The sequence below is a fragment of the Oenanthe melanoleuca genome, chromosome 2 (assembly GCF_029582105.1).
Source record: "Oenanthe melanoleuca isolate GR-GAL-2019-014 chromosome 2, OMel1.0, whole genome shotgun sequence".
NCBI classification, from domain to species: domain Eukaryota; kingdom Metazoa; phylum Chordata; class Aves; order Passeriformes; family Muscicapidae; genus Oenanthe; species Oenanthe melanoleuca.
In genome coordinates, this window is record NC_079335.1 from 94,663,038 (window position 1) to 94,677,692 (window position 14,655).

Consider the following 14,655-nt stretch of genomic DNA (forward strand, 5'->3'; position numbering starts at 1 on the left):
TAGTATTAAAACAAGCATAGTTTTTGAACACACATTTTATTAGGCAGTTACTTTTTCATGTTTAAATAATAAAATAAAACATTTTTTTTTAATAAGAGCATTCACAATTAATAAACTTACCTAAAGGGACAATTAAATAAACTGTTATTTTAACCAAATGCTCTATACCTATCTGAAAGGCCAAATATAAAAAAAATTGTCACTAAGGCTAGGCACCTCAAAGAGATGCATAATTCAGACTAGCAACATGCATGGAAAAGATGTATTTAGGTATGTGAAACAGTTAACTGCACACACAGAGGGACACAAGTACAGAAAATCTAATTTAATACAGTGGGACCCCATTCACCAATAATTTTTTCCTCTAACTAATTCTTGTGCAATTTTTCTCCCAGCAGCTGCTGAGTTGGCTTCAATGGAGCTACTTAGCAATGTGGTGAATAGAGCTGTTAGATCTGTTATTTATCCTTGGAATATCTTTAGCATGTAGGTACCATCTAGATTGAATCAGACAAGAGTTATTTATCTAGGCTTCTGATTAATTTGTGCATACATAATATCTTTTATTAAGGACTTAGTATTTAGAGTACGTCAAAAATTAAGATAATTCCACTGACTGGACTTTATAAAGATCTTTCAGTGTTAAGTTAGGGTAGCCTGAGTTTAATGAAAACACAAACTTCTTGCATCTTGCAGAATAGTAACTATGTACAGTATCTTGCAAGACAGATGTTACTAGTATACTTATAAGTGTAATTAAAAAGAGAATTGGCCAACGTTTAAACTTACAAACACTTTCAAATAGTTTAAAAAAACTTTTCCCCTATTGCAAAATTTCACCATATAGTTTGTTTTTTAAAAAGCTGTAGAATGAACACAGCCATCAACAAAAGTTCATCTCTGATCATCACTCTCAAAACTGAGAAAGAACACAATGTCTGCTGCAGATATGTCCAGATAAAACTGTCTTCTAAAATCTCAACAGGGAACAGGAAAGGAACTAAAGATATAATTTCTGTAAACACAATTAAGACATATCTCAGTCCATATTTTCCATTTCTCTCCAAACAAAAGAAAGAAACATTACTGAAATATTTTTGCTTTGTTTGAAAACCAGAGACTAAATATTAAAGACTATTCTGTAAGCAATAAAAAGGAGCTTTACAATCATACTTTGACATATTTGATCTGTCAAAAATATTTGAGTGAAAGTTCACAATTGTCAGAATAAGTCACTTCCACAGGTTAGCCAAGGAAATGGCTATGGCTAGTGTAAGTTATAATACAGCATTTCCAATTGTTAACACCTAAAGACACCTAAACACCTAAAAACAGCCTAAAGACAGAATTGAGACTAGGCAAATTACATTTGCTCTATTATTGGCATTTTAGTCTGAGAGATGCTAATGACTTCCAATAATACACATATTGTGTTCTGATAGTGGGAAATCTTGGAACCTTAGCACTTATTTGCAATTTTTTGCTGTACATGTGCATTCTTTCTCTGGTTTAGACTCCTGCAAATGATGGCTATCTTTTATCTTTTCTGAAACATATTCTGAACTACAACTCTACCTCTCTCTTGGCAGTGTATTACATTTGTATGTAGCATGCACAGCTCTCATTTGGAGGATACTGAGACCACAGAGAACATTCAGTCACAGCACTACTGTTGCACATGTGCACAGCTCATTTTATCAAGAAAGATAACAAAGGCATTTTACAAGTGCTAGACACATACCACCACTGAAATGTTGCTAATCTTTCTCTTGAGAGAAAGTGAAAAAATATTACATGGCAGCCCGCAAGCTCAGTGGTGATGGCAGGGTTTTAGCTCCAACAGCAGCATTAACCATTTACTTGTGCAAGAACAAATAAAAGATGACCAAACTCAATCTTTCTGCAACATCCAGTAAGAATTCAAAAAGCATAGCCAATCACTGGAGTAGTTGGCTGTAGAAAACCCAAAGTTTGAGTCACTGTTGCAAGAATACAAACCCTTCTGGTCTCAGAAAGGCATGGGTCTACAAAAGTTTTGTGGAACTTGCTTTGGTTCAGGAAAAGGAAACAATAAAACAAGTTTGATTGTTCTTTAAGAAAACAGGCAGACTTAAAATGATCCATTCAACTTCTTCCTGGTGAAAACTTCATTTTTTGTGCAGACAGCCAACCACTTCCATTGTCCCATTTCCACCTCAAGCTTTCCTAGATATTATACAAAATGAAGATCTATCCATGTTTGGGAGGTAATACAGGCTTGGTCTTGAATCACAGAAGTAAATTATCACCTGACTGCATTTTTAATATTTGTAACAGGATACTATTGAAAAAAAACTTATTCTAGGTCTACTGATCTTAGAGTGTGTATCAAAAAGCGTAGTATCCTGAGAAGCCTACATGTGAGATAGCAAGTAACAACTTACTTAAAGCTACTAGATGAATGGGTAACAAAAGTAGTAAATTTGAAAAGTTTATCACAAAACCGTAGAGAATGCAATGCTTCAAGGATTACAGAAAGAGGAATTTCAGAGAACTCAAGCAAAGCCATTTTTTGCAGTTTTTATGGACAGACAGGTATAGGCTTTTAGGTTGTTACACACAGAGATCATATTTTTTGTGAATGAGACAACCTGAAAAATTAGAGGAAAAAGGAGGCCAGGAACTTAGAAGTAAGTTTGAAAAGATGGTGTTGACATGCCTTTAAATAAAGGAGAGGTGATAAAAAAGAAAAAAAACAAGAAAGAAATTAGAAGAAATATAGATGTCTTAAGTTCCAAGGCAACTGGCACATCCATCTACGTCTCTGCAGGAAAGACCTTTGTGATCTGTTCTCTTGGGTTAAAATGGAAGATGGAACCAAAACTAGGTATTCTACTACAATTTACATAAACTGTTAAAATGGGTGGAGCAGTGTTCATTATCTCCTCCATGACTCAGCCCTGATAACTCCCTCAAGGAAGCAGGAGCCACTCTGGGGGTCCATTTCTGCTAATGGGCCCTCAAAGTCTCTCAGCATCACTCATAGAATCACATCACCCCACTGTGAGATGCTCTGCCCTGGGCGAAGAACCAAGCATTCCTGGATGTAATCAGAGGCTTGGAATACCACAAAAGGACCACCACTGGATTCCCAGAAGACAGGAGCTCTCCATAACCACCACTGGACCTCCAGAGAAGGACCAGACCTTTTCTACAGGACCATCACTTCAACATTTGCTTTTACATCCATCACTCCAGTGGTACTGCAGTCACCATTCAATTGGACTGCTACCACCATCCTGACCAAAAGAGTACCAGGCTGTATCCTGATTGTATCAGTTTAAGAGAGTGTTTCTGTACTGCTGCCTTTATTGCAATTTTCCTAGTAAATTGTAGTTCTGATTTGGAATCTCTCACAAAATATTTGTGTGGAGTTAATTCCTCCTCTGATTTGCTTTCAAACAAGCACAGCTGTGAAATACACTGTTCCCACCAGTAGTGCCTAGTAAGTGCTTTCATAGCAAGTTGATCTGACTGCCTTGTTTATCTGAACAACAATTATGATTCTTAATTTTTGGCTTCACCATACTACATAATGCTTTATTCTTGGAATTATATGTACAGAAAGGAAGAAGCATGTGAACTTGGAATAGACACAAGAACTTTCACCACAGATATGAAATGCCACTCAGTTTCAGTAAGTTTCTCTAAAAACAACATTCAAAGTTATATAGCTATTACACCTATTATGGACTAAATCATATTAGGAAGCTAGGGTTGTTCAGCCTGGAAAAAAGAAGGGTCAGGGGATACAGCAGGCTGTAGCAAGGGGGTAGTCAGCTATTCCTCTCAGGCAACTCATGACAAGACAAGAGGAAATGGCCTCAAGCTGTGCCAGGGGAGGTTCTGGTTGGACATGAGGAAGAATTTCTCCACTGAAATGGTGGTCAAGCATGGGAATAGGCTGCCCAGGGAAACAGCAGAGTCACTATCTCTGGTAGTGTTCAAGAAATGACTGGATGTGGCACTCAGTGCCATTGGTCTAACTGACAAGGTGGCAATTGGTCAAAGGTTGGACTCAATGATCTTGGGAGGTATTTTTCAACCTTGATTTTATGACTATGAATATATATGTATGGTGTGGGTGTGTGTGTATGTATGCATAAAAGCCACATTACTCCCCTGCACTGAAATCCAAAGAGGTTTTGTATAACATAATAATAATAATAATAATAATAATAATAATAATAATAATAATAATAATAGTGACTGTATTTCCCTATACACCTCAGAGGGAAACTGTGGCAATGGAGTTTTTTTGTGGCTTTTCTTAAAATTAGTTTTATTTTTTTGCAGAGCTACTTCTCCAAAACCTGGCCACCAGGAAAGGGACCTAGTGTGATGAGTACTCAGCAAACAGTAGTTAGACACTGCCACCTGAGCTGTAAATGAAAGAAAATGGTTTGGGGCTTTTAACACAGAATACAGAGCAACCACTGGGAAAGATTAGGTGCAGAGTTTAGGAGTATTTTTTTTTTCTTTCACTGGAACATGAAGAGCTGTATGTTTTGGCTCATTTAAAAAGATTTAATGTTTGAGGCCCTAAGTAAGAGAAAGCATCTCCTTCCAAAAAGGAGAAAATGTTTTTGGTTTTACTACATAGATGAATTTCAAGCTAGCTTTAGCCTTGGTTAGCTTCAGATATCTTCTGAATGCTGAAACAATATATGAGGCAACGGCAACTACTCTGTGTAGGGGAATATAAGTGTTCTTTCAAAGACACTTGTGCAGTCACAAGTTATCTCTCCTGAAATCTGGGGGGAAAAAAAAAGAAGTCTTCAAATTCTCTTTTTAATACAAAAGGCAAAAATGTGCCATGCAGCACACACTGAAGAGCAGGAACCCTCTGGCTAGTCACAAAACAATATATGTATGCGTTATTCTCCTTGTCCTCCTCTCTACAATCCTCTCAAAAACCCACAAAGAAGAGGTTATTACATAAGGGACACCTAGAGATCAGTTCTTTGACCCAGGAATCCAGAAAGCAATGCTAGAAACCTCATTTTAGACAAGTCAGAGCTTGGATACCACAGGGACAGGATCAGCTCAGAGCCATGCTTAATGCCAAGATAAATAAGTTTTGATAAAAGCCCATCTCCTGTGTTAAACATACCACAGAGAAACAAAATAATGTTGCTGCAGTGAACATAAATTAATATAAAATCCTTGTTTTGAAAATTACTTCCATGACTGGCTCCATGGATCACTGCCCAGACATCCAGCCTTGTGCTCACTTACACATTCCCTCTTTGATAACATTTTGTTTTTTCTGTGCACTTAATCTAAAATGAAATGGATTAAATAATTCACAATGCAAGCCAGTTCAAATGCCGGAATTTCAACCCAAAACATTGTAAAGCATTACTATCATTAATAGAATATTTATTGTTATAATATATCATGTTTCAGTTTTGCATTGGCACGGTGTGTACCTGGTCTACATGTGCATAAATATATTGTGCCTGAAGCAGATTTTGTCCTGACACATTGCTGCAGTCCTGACACCTGAGGGAAGCGTGTTTGGGACAGCACTTGCCAAAATAAACCAGCCATCACTGCCTTTCCCTCCTGAATTGTTGCCAGTGCTTGTGAAACCACAGGCCTGTCTAGCACGAGGGTAACTGGCCTGAAGAAAAGCAACCTCCTCTCCTGCTCCACTTTCCACAAGCATCTGGAGGCTACCAAAGGGGTACAGGCCAATCCCCACATAAAAAAAGCAAAATTGCTGTGAGCAACAGCATGAGAGCTCCTCCTGCAAACAGGTGACCACAGGTGAGGCACGAGTGTGGAGAGTGAGCCACGCTGCAGAGAATCTGGCAAGTGAGAGCATGTCCCCACAGGTGCCTGCACAAAGTTATCCAGAGCAGGTGAACAAGACAGAAAAAGCCACAGGCTGGGCTGTCCAACAAAATAGGCAAAAATGGGACAATCCTTGCCAGTCTGCCTTGTGCATGGCATCTTGTGGAAGTCAAGTGAATCTGTTTGCACTTAAACCAGGGAAAGCACAACATCTACATGAAGTATGGAAATAAATAGAGAAGTAAAGCCTTTCAAAAAATGATCAAGCTCATGCTAAAAAGCTTTTTGTGTGTATAAACATGGCTGTGATCTTGCACATGAATAAGTAAACTTTTATTTGAAGTGAAATAACCAAACAATTAACATCACTTGCACTGACAAGAACCCCCAAAACTGTGCAATTTTAGATCTACAAATAATGAAATAATTACCATCCAAATCTTAGTATGATGCACAGTAAACTTATTCTGATTTAAAACAGAAATTTGTGCTGAGATCTCACTCCTGGTAATGCTATCAATTCTAGCAGTGTGTAATGTGAAATATTTACACATATTCTAGTATTCTTCTGCAACTTTAAGGAACTGTTTACTCCATTTGCAAAACATCAGCATGTTTGAGGGTTTGTCCATTGTGTAGGGCCATTTGTAGTGTAGTGCACACAGCAAGAGTGTGTTTTCCACATAGGGCTGAGACATGGGTGCTGCCAGCACACTCTGCACTGCTGCCAGTGCTCAGTTCTGTTACAATGAGGTTGCTCCAGCTCCTGCTCTGTTTTGTGTAAACAGCTGCCTTCCAGCACCACAGTTAAGCTATAATTAATTTCTGAATAAAAATATAATTTATTTTATAATCTAGTCCTGAAACTCGGGTAAATTCTTGTTCTCAGTGGCAGTTCTAAGATATCCAACTCAATGTAATTAAAATCTGTTATTTCATTCCACATTTAAAAACTAAATTCTAATATAAAGTTGGGATTTTTTTTTCAACTTCTTCACATACAAAATTTAGGAATGACTGTAGGATCTACTTGGCCAATTCTAAAAAATATTTACAATCAGACAATTAAGATTCCTCTGTAGGACTGCAGCTTTCCCATGTCAGTTTTATCTCAACTTTATATTACCATACTTCTAATAAATAGAGTAACTAGTGAGTGTAAAGTATTACTTACATACATTTATGTATCAAACTGTGATGAATTAAAATACTGGCTGATACTAGCAGCTACACAGTTTTAATCACTTTTCTCTAAAATAAAACTTTAAATTATCAGATCCTTTAGTAATCATGCAAATCTGTGGATGAAGCACTGGAGCTCAACTGGAAAAGCCCAACTATCATCTCTGACTCTGGGCAGGCACCTCAACTTCCTTGGCCTCAGAACATATGCAGGCAAAAAGAGCTGTGTAACCTTAGTCATAGCTATTTGCTGCTGCTATTTGAAATTCCTTCAAAGCTTTCATGCAACAAAATGGCAGTTTTTTCAAATGTAGTGAATGATCCCTATAAAGTACAAAAGAGCTCAAAGCATCAAGATTAACCCAGTAAGCAAAGGACTGTACTAACTCCAGTGGAGACCAAGAACTGAACTTGTGCAAGTTTTACCTGAAGACTCACAGGGTGATATTTCTCTTGTCTTACACATTTTCAAACAGTTCATCTCATGCTTTTTTAAGACAGGAAATGAGCAATATTAAATCAGTCATATAGGTATCAGCAGCAATATATCCTTTATCAAAACTGCGTGTCATTGAGAAATAAACCCTGGGCCTCTTCCAATCTCACATTTTTCCATTCTCATGGTTATTCTTCCATCTTAATTGCATGGACTTTTTTTTTTCTTTTACTATTTTTGACATAGAATGCAGAAGTATTTCCCAAGTGCCAGAGAAACAGAAGTTATGAGATATTCTAGACTGTAGTCAGACATTATTTTCCAAATGAACCTGGCCAGTAAGTACTTAAAAATCTTCAAAACTGATTATAAAAGTACTTTAAATCTATAAGCCATATAAAATTTATATATTATATGATGTAGTGTATAATCTATAACCCAACTATTCACGCATCTATATAATTTAAAATAAGAATTTCATGGCCAGTTTTAGGTTTCCAAATCCATTTTATAGCGTCATGATCTATGAAGCAATATGACCAGCACATTGGGGCTGTGGCCTCCTGTCCCAGCACAGTTGGCTAGCAGAGCCTGCAGCACACATGCTGCTAAATAGTGCAAGTCAGGCTCCTGGACTTCTGCCATGGGAAGCAAAATAGCTCTGGACTTGTTCCCATGTGTGCATTTGAGATTTACTTCTCTCAAAGACAGTCCGTGACCTTGACTGTGGTCTTCTAAATTTATGGATTGGTAACAGGGAACTGAAAAATGAAAACACTTGAAGTTCCTTACCCTTCATATTTACCACACCAGATGGCTGCTGGCAAGTGCTAGCATCAGCCCAGTTTTACCCTGTAACAGTGCTTGGGTAAAAGAATTGTACTTTATCAGAGACGGTGTGAAGGCTGTCTTTTAACAGGTCCAGATGCTTCTTGCTCTGGTTAGGCATTTTACTGATCTGGAACTCTTTGTGTGAGGGATCTGAAAATTTTATTGCTGGATACTTCTCTCCCAAGGGCATATATCTCTTGGACAGTAGCTACCAAGTAGTTTCTGCTAGACATACTCCCTCTCTCTTGGCTGGTCCAGCAAAGTTGACCTGATTTTCAGGAAACTGTTGAAATCAGTGAATCTCAGTCACCATAAAATCATAGAAATGCAAGGTATGTAAGTGTAATATAACAGTAGATTTCTAAGAGAGACCTTCCATTGTCCTGAAATGGTTATCAGAGGTTTCAGCTTTTAATAACCAGACTCTAAAAACCCCCATTTTTTCAGTTCTTCTCTATATCATTAATACCCCCATGTGTCTCACAAAAGCTTGTATATTAAATTTGTTTTGCTGACTAATGACTTCTATAATGGAGTAGACAATTATTCAGTTCCTAAAGAAAATGGATGTTAAATACAGGGATAAATTTAAGCTTTTTTCCCTGGGATTAGCTTTGCTTTTATGTTGCATCTGTAACCTTACCTTCCACAAGAGCACAGCCAGCAATAGGAAGATGAGAATTCCCACCAACAAACTGATGGCAATGATCCATCCGACAACATACCCACGAGGCTCCAGATTGTGCAAAGCCTCAAAGACCACCTACAAAGCAATTAGAAAAAGATCTTTTTAGAATTGGAAGATGTATTGTTTTCTCTTGTACTTATCTTATTAAACACATTGTATGGTGGCCTCACTGATCATATTTCATCTGTCAAACAAATAAGGAATGCAGCCTTAATTTAGTGCTTTCCATCAGTTTTACCCAAAGGACTTAAAGCTTTCAAGTGGATTTTGAGTAGCCATGTGTTGGATCCAAAGAATATCAGCCTGCTCTCCAGCATAACACTTACCCTGCCAACCCCCAATACTGAGCTTGTTCAGGTGCTGGGCCATCAAACGTGCACAAAGTTTTGCATGAAAAAATCCATCCCTTGGATTGGCAGGGATTGGCATGACATCTTGCATGGCTTGTCTTACTCATCATGTTCTGGCCCAGCCAAACCCCCTGATGCTTCACATGAAATATTCATTATGAGCTTCTGTGGGTTAGGTTTTCTCAAGCGAATTTCTTCCCATTTGTTGTCAGGGAGATGCTGGGGGTGGCTTTCTAGGTAAATAGACAGCGATTAAGAAATGAAAGGAGTAATCAAGCACCCTGATCTACCATTGAAATGGTTTTGGGGAGGAGAGGGGAACCGGAGTTTGGAGTTTCTTAGCTTATTGGGGCTTTTTTAATCATCGTTATTGTGATTGTTTGTTCTTTCTTGTTACATATATATATTCTAGAAAAGATTTGTTATTCCTTTTCCCATATTCTTGCCTGGAAGCCCCGACATTTTTGAAGTCACAATAATTTGGAGGGAGGGGTCATCTCTACATTCCAGGAAGGTTTCTACCTTCCTTGGCAGATATTTGTCTTTTAAACTGAGACTGCTTGTTAACTACTTTTCCCAAAAAAAAACTGGACAACTCATACATCACTATTAAATACAAATCATCCCTGCTGTGCTTTACAAGGCACATTGTGTGAGAGGCCAGGACATACAGTCATGAGTTCTAGAAATGCTGGGAGCTGTTCTCTCTTTTTCTATTGTATGTATGGCAGGGAAATATAGACAACAAAGAGCCTTCCCACCATCTGTCTCAAGAAGACAATGGGAGCAAATTACATTATTCATTTACACTATGTGAATTTTCAATCTCTTATTTCAACCAAAACTAGTTCCTCACTGGAAAGCTCAAGAACATCTCTCCTCAGTGAGGGCTATTTCTACATAAAATTTTGCCATTTAATATCCAGCAAATGCAGGGGCTTTTTTAGAGGTAAATAATTTGCTTTGTCTGGCTTTCTTTTGCAAGACAAAGTTTTTCTTCCTCCTTCACGAACCATTTTCACAATCTTTGCTTAAAAATGCCGAAACTATTTTGTAGATATGAACTGTTAGATCAGGTTTTTTTTTTATTAATTAACTGTTAAAAGTAGATGAAAATCCAGGGGTTATAGTCACATAGAATTATGCAATCCCAAGATAAAAGGTGCAATGAAAGACCCCTAAAATATATTCACTCACTGCTAACCCTGTTCAAACTGCTTCATTTATGAGACAGAAAAGGCAATGCAACACCAGACAACTTCTATGAATCTTGAAGGTGGGCATTCAAGAAAAGCCTGCAAAAGGAAGGAGATGGCAGCACTGGTACAGGGACAAGACGTGCCCTGGGTTCTCCAACCATGCAGATTTCCAAGCCTCAGAGAAAGCCACGGGGATCCTGATGAGTGGAGGCAACAGCTCTTCTTCAAGTAGGAGATGGGACAGGGACAGTCTCTCAAGATCCCACTTAACAAACATTTCTCTGTTTCCATAAGCATGTGTAGCCTTAGCAAAGAGCCACAAAAATTACAGGCACAGATGAGAGAAAGGGGCTGACTATATTTTGCCACAGTTTTCCAAGAAAGAAGTACTCAGACATCTTTCATCTCAGTTGCACAGGTTAATTTATTGCTGATTAAGATAGCAGCTTTTCTAGAGGAAGAATTTGAATATAGCTGATTTATACACAATGCTTTTTTCTATCCATGAGAGGTTATCAGGTATTTCACAGAATCACAAAATGGGTAAGGTTGAAAGGGACCACAATGAGTCATCTGGTCCAACCTCCCTGCTCAAGCAGGGTCATTCTAGAGCACATTGTACAGAATTGCATCCAGGTGGTTCTGGAATATCTCCAGTGAGGAAGACTCCACAGCTTCTCTGGTCAATCAGTTCCATTGCTCAATCACCTCCACAGTAAAGAATTTCTCCCTCACATTCAGTAGGAACTTCCTGTGCATCAGTCTTCCTGTTGCCTCTTGCACTATTGCATGGCAGCACTGAGAAGAGTCTGGTTCCATCCTCTTGATGCCCTTCCTTCAGATACTTATATACAGTCATTTCTTGAGACTGAACAGGCCAAACTCTCTTGGCCTTTCCTCCTAGGAAAGATGTTCCACTCTTCCATTCCCATAATGAACTCTGTTGCCCTCCACTGGACCTGCTCCAGGAGCTCCAGGTCACTCTTGTCCTGAGGAGCCCAGAACTGGACACAGCACTCCAGATGTGCCTCTCCTGGGCTGAGTAGAGGGTCAGGATCACCTCCTCCACCTGCTGGCAATGCTCTTCCCAATGCACCTGGACACCATTGGCTGCCTTGGCCACAAAGGCTCACTGCTGGCTCATGGACAGCTTGTTGTCCACCAGGACCCACAGGTAAGGACCTCTCTGCAGAGCTGCTTTCCAGCAATTTGGTTCCCAGCCTGTGCTGGTGCAGGGGGTTCTTCTTCCCCAGGTGCAGAACCCTGCAATTGTCTTTGTTGAATTTCAGGCACTGCTTTCTGCCCATCTCTATAAACTCTTAAGTCTTTTTAAAGGCCTTCACAGCTCTCTGAGGTATCAGCCACTACTCCCAGCTTTGTGTTGCCAGTGAACTAGCTGCCCCCAAGTCACTGATGAATAAATTAAACAACACTGGGCCCAATACTGAACCTTGGCAGACACCACTAGTGACAGGCCTCCAACTAGATGTTGTGCCACTGTATCACTGATATCCACTGTTGTTCAACCAGTTCTCAATCCACCTCACTGGTCATTAATCCAGTCCACACTTCCTGAGTTTACCTATGAGGACACTGTGAGAGGCAGTATCAAAAGCCTTGTTGGGCAGTTGTCCCATCATGGAAGGCCATCAGGTTGGTCAAGCATGATTTGCCCTTAGTGAATCCATGCTGACTACTCCTGATCCCCTTCTTGTCAACCATGTGGATAGAGAACACCTCCAGAACGAGGCACTCTATCACCCTTCCCTTTCCAGGGGTAGTTCCCTGCGTCCTCCTTGCCCTTTTTGAAGACCAGGGTGATATTTCTCAGACACCTCTCCTGATCACACAACCTTTCAAAGATGACTGTGAGTGGCCTTGCTTTGGTGTCATGGTAACAAGACTCGAAAGCACAGCAAATAGACATGAACTAAGTTCTACATATTTAGCATTATCCAAACATATTCCCATAACTAGTATTGCAATATTCAAAATAGCTCTCAAACATGGACCAGTTCTCCAATCAAGAAAAAAATAATTGTAGTATTTCAGATAATAGCACAAAGACTTTGTCAGACTTTTAAAGATATTTTGCTGAACAGAGAGCTTCTTAAGCAGCACTGTCCCTCAAAACCAGTGTAAGGAAAACACCAAATAGAGATCAAACACCAACATTCTGCCTTCCATGTTGTTGGGGTTCAAGATCCTTTCTCTCAAAGAATTTTCCCCCATATGTGTTGGTAGGAAATAATAAACACTGAGTATTTAAGAGAGACAAAAGAAGTGGCTGTGGCTCAGGGGAGGGGTCCTGCTGGACTCTCTCTTTTTACCTGGGGGTTTCTCTGGGAAGGGCAGAGATACTGCAAGACATGGGCTGGAAAAAGAAGGGGCTAGGTGCTCTCTCTCTCAACCTCTCCACTTCAGAGGAGGAGGGTCAGAGCTGCTGCCTGGGGGAGGGAATTCGCTGCTGCTGCTGGAGCCCAGCCCAGAGCTGCTGCTTCTGCCGTGGGGTGAGCCTCTGCTGGTGAGAGCAGCCACAGAACTGGGATCCTGTTAGCACCCACCTCACTGAAAAAGGACTTTCACCATCCACTGGGGTGCCTCAGGGGAAACCCTGGGATCCCCGAGCCCCCTTCCCCTCCAAGGGAGCCTCTCTCTCCCAGCCCTGTTCAGGAGCTGGGCAGTCACTGCCCGGCCACCACAGATTTTTGCCACTGCTCCGAGGTTTCTTTGCTGCACTGAAACTCGCACGCCCTGCCCTGCAGGGACACCACATGGCTCCAGCTACAGCTGCTGAGATTCTGATACATCTCATCTCCACTCTGGGACTTTGCTCATCCCTGCCTTCCCAGCTTGCTGCATACAAAATCTCTGCTACACCTCCTTTTGCTATCCAGAGGGGCACAGGGACCTGCTGCCCGCCCCCGTGGGTTTGTAAAGGAATCCCCTTTCCATCCCTTCCCCCGGCTGTGCCGCCATTGCCGTGTGGAGAGAGGGGCTGGGCCCGCCCACAGCGCCCCCTGCAGGCGCGGGGGAATCATCGCACCCGCCCTGCCCGGCCGGGAGCCACCAGCGCCCCTGGCGGCTGTGACCGGAACTGCACCAGAGGGGAAAGCGCTCCAAGAGCAGGGAGAGACTGGTCGTTGGGTTTTGGTTTCTTGTTTGCTTTTGTTACTGTTGTTGTTGTTTGTTTGCCTTGGTATGCATACACACAGTAGTAAAGAACTATTATTCCTTTTCTCGTATCTTTGCCTGAAAGCTCCTTAATTTCAAAGTTATAATAATTGGGAGGGAAGGGGGTCACATTTTCCACTTCAAGGGAGACTCCTGCTTTCCTTAGCCAAGACACTTGTATTTCTAAGCAGCTTGGAAAGATGATCTAATGTGGCAGTCCATTTTCACAGATGCTAAGGTTAGCATCCATCTTATGGACACAGGTCTTATGACTGTGTCTTAGATAACAAGACATTAATTTTATTTTCCTTTCTGACTCTAAAAAACCCAAACTCCTTACATTTTAAGTATTGCCAACTTATTGAAGAGACCTTTCAAGCAGTCTCTGGTGTCTTCTTTCCACTACTCAGTGAACAAATGTTAACCTATCACAATCTCCAGCACAACAGACATATATGCACTTCATCCTGCCCAAACACAGAGCCAGAAAAAGCTGCTCTATACCAAGAGCTTCACATTTCAGGTCTGAAGCACACTGTCTAGAAGAACCTGGCTTAGCTTTTGCAATCACAGCTTGAGCTAACAGGGTAGAGCAACAGCTGCTTACCTATCTGGTTTCTTCTAGCAGTCTGGAATCCACAATATATGTCAAAAACACCATTCATGGCTTTGTAGTTTGGAGAGGAGCAGGAATGTTGTGCATATTAATGTCCCTAGCCATCTTAAGTCCCCAAAATCTGCCTGCATTAATACACAGCAACTGCAATGAGTTTTGGTGAAGAAAGTACCAACAACAAAAAACCCAAGCCAAAACCAAATCAAGTCAGACTGAGCAGACAGTTAGTGTATATTGCATATTCAGAGTATCAGAAAAAAGGCAATAGAGTCAGTGGCAGGATGCCATCCCTGGGGGGAAGGTTAGAGGAAGAGGGTAGTTGGTACTAAAGAGAAGCACAC

At 40.5% G+C, this 14,655-nt stretch overlaps 1 protein-coding gene across 1 annotated transcript in view; it reads right to left on the reverse strand.

Moving 5' to 3' along the window:
- The window catches only part of ITGA9 (integrin subunit alpha 9), a 213,720-nt gene that overhangs the window by 11,763 nt on the left and 187,302 nt on the right, over positions 1-14,655 (reverse strand). The window contains exon 27 of the mRNA XM_056485059.1: positions 8,931-9,050. Within this exon, the coding sequence (XP_056341034.1) occupies positions 8,931-9,050 (120 nt within the window). The remainder of the gene's footprint in view (positions 1-8,930; positions 9,051-14,655) is intronic.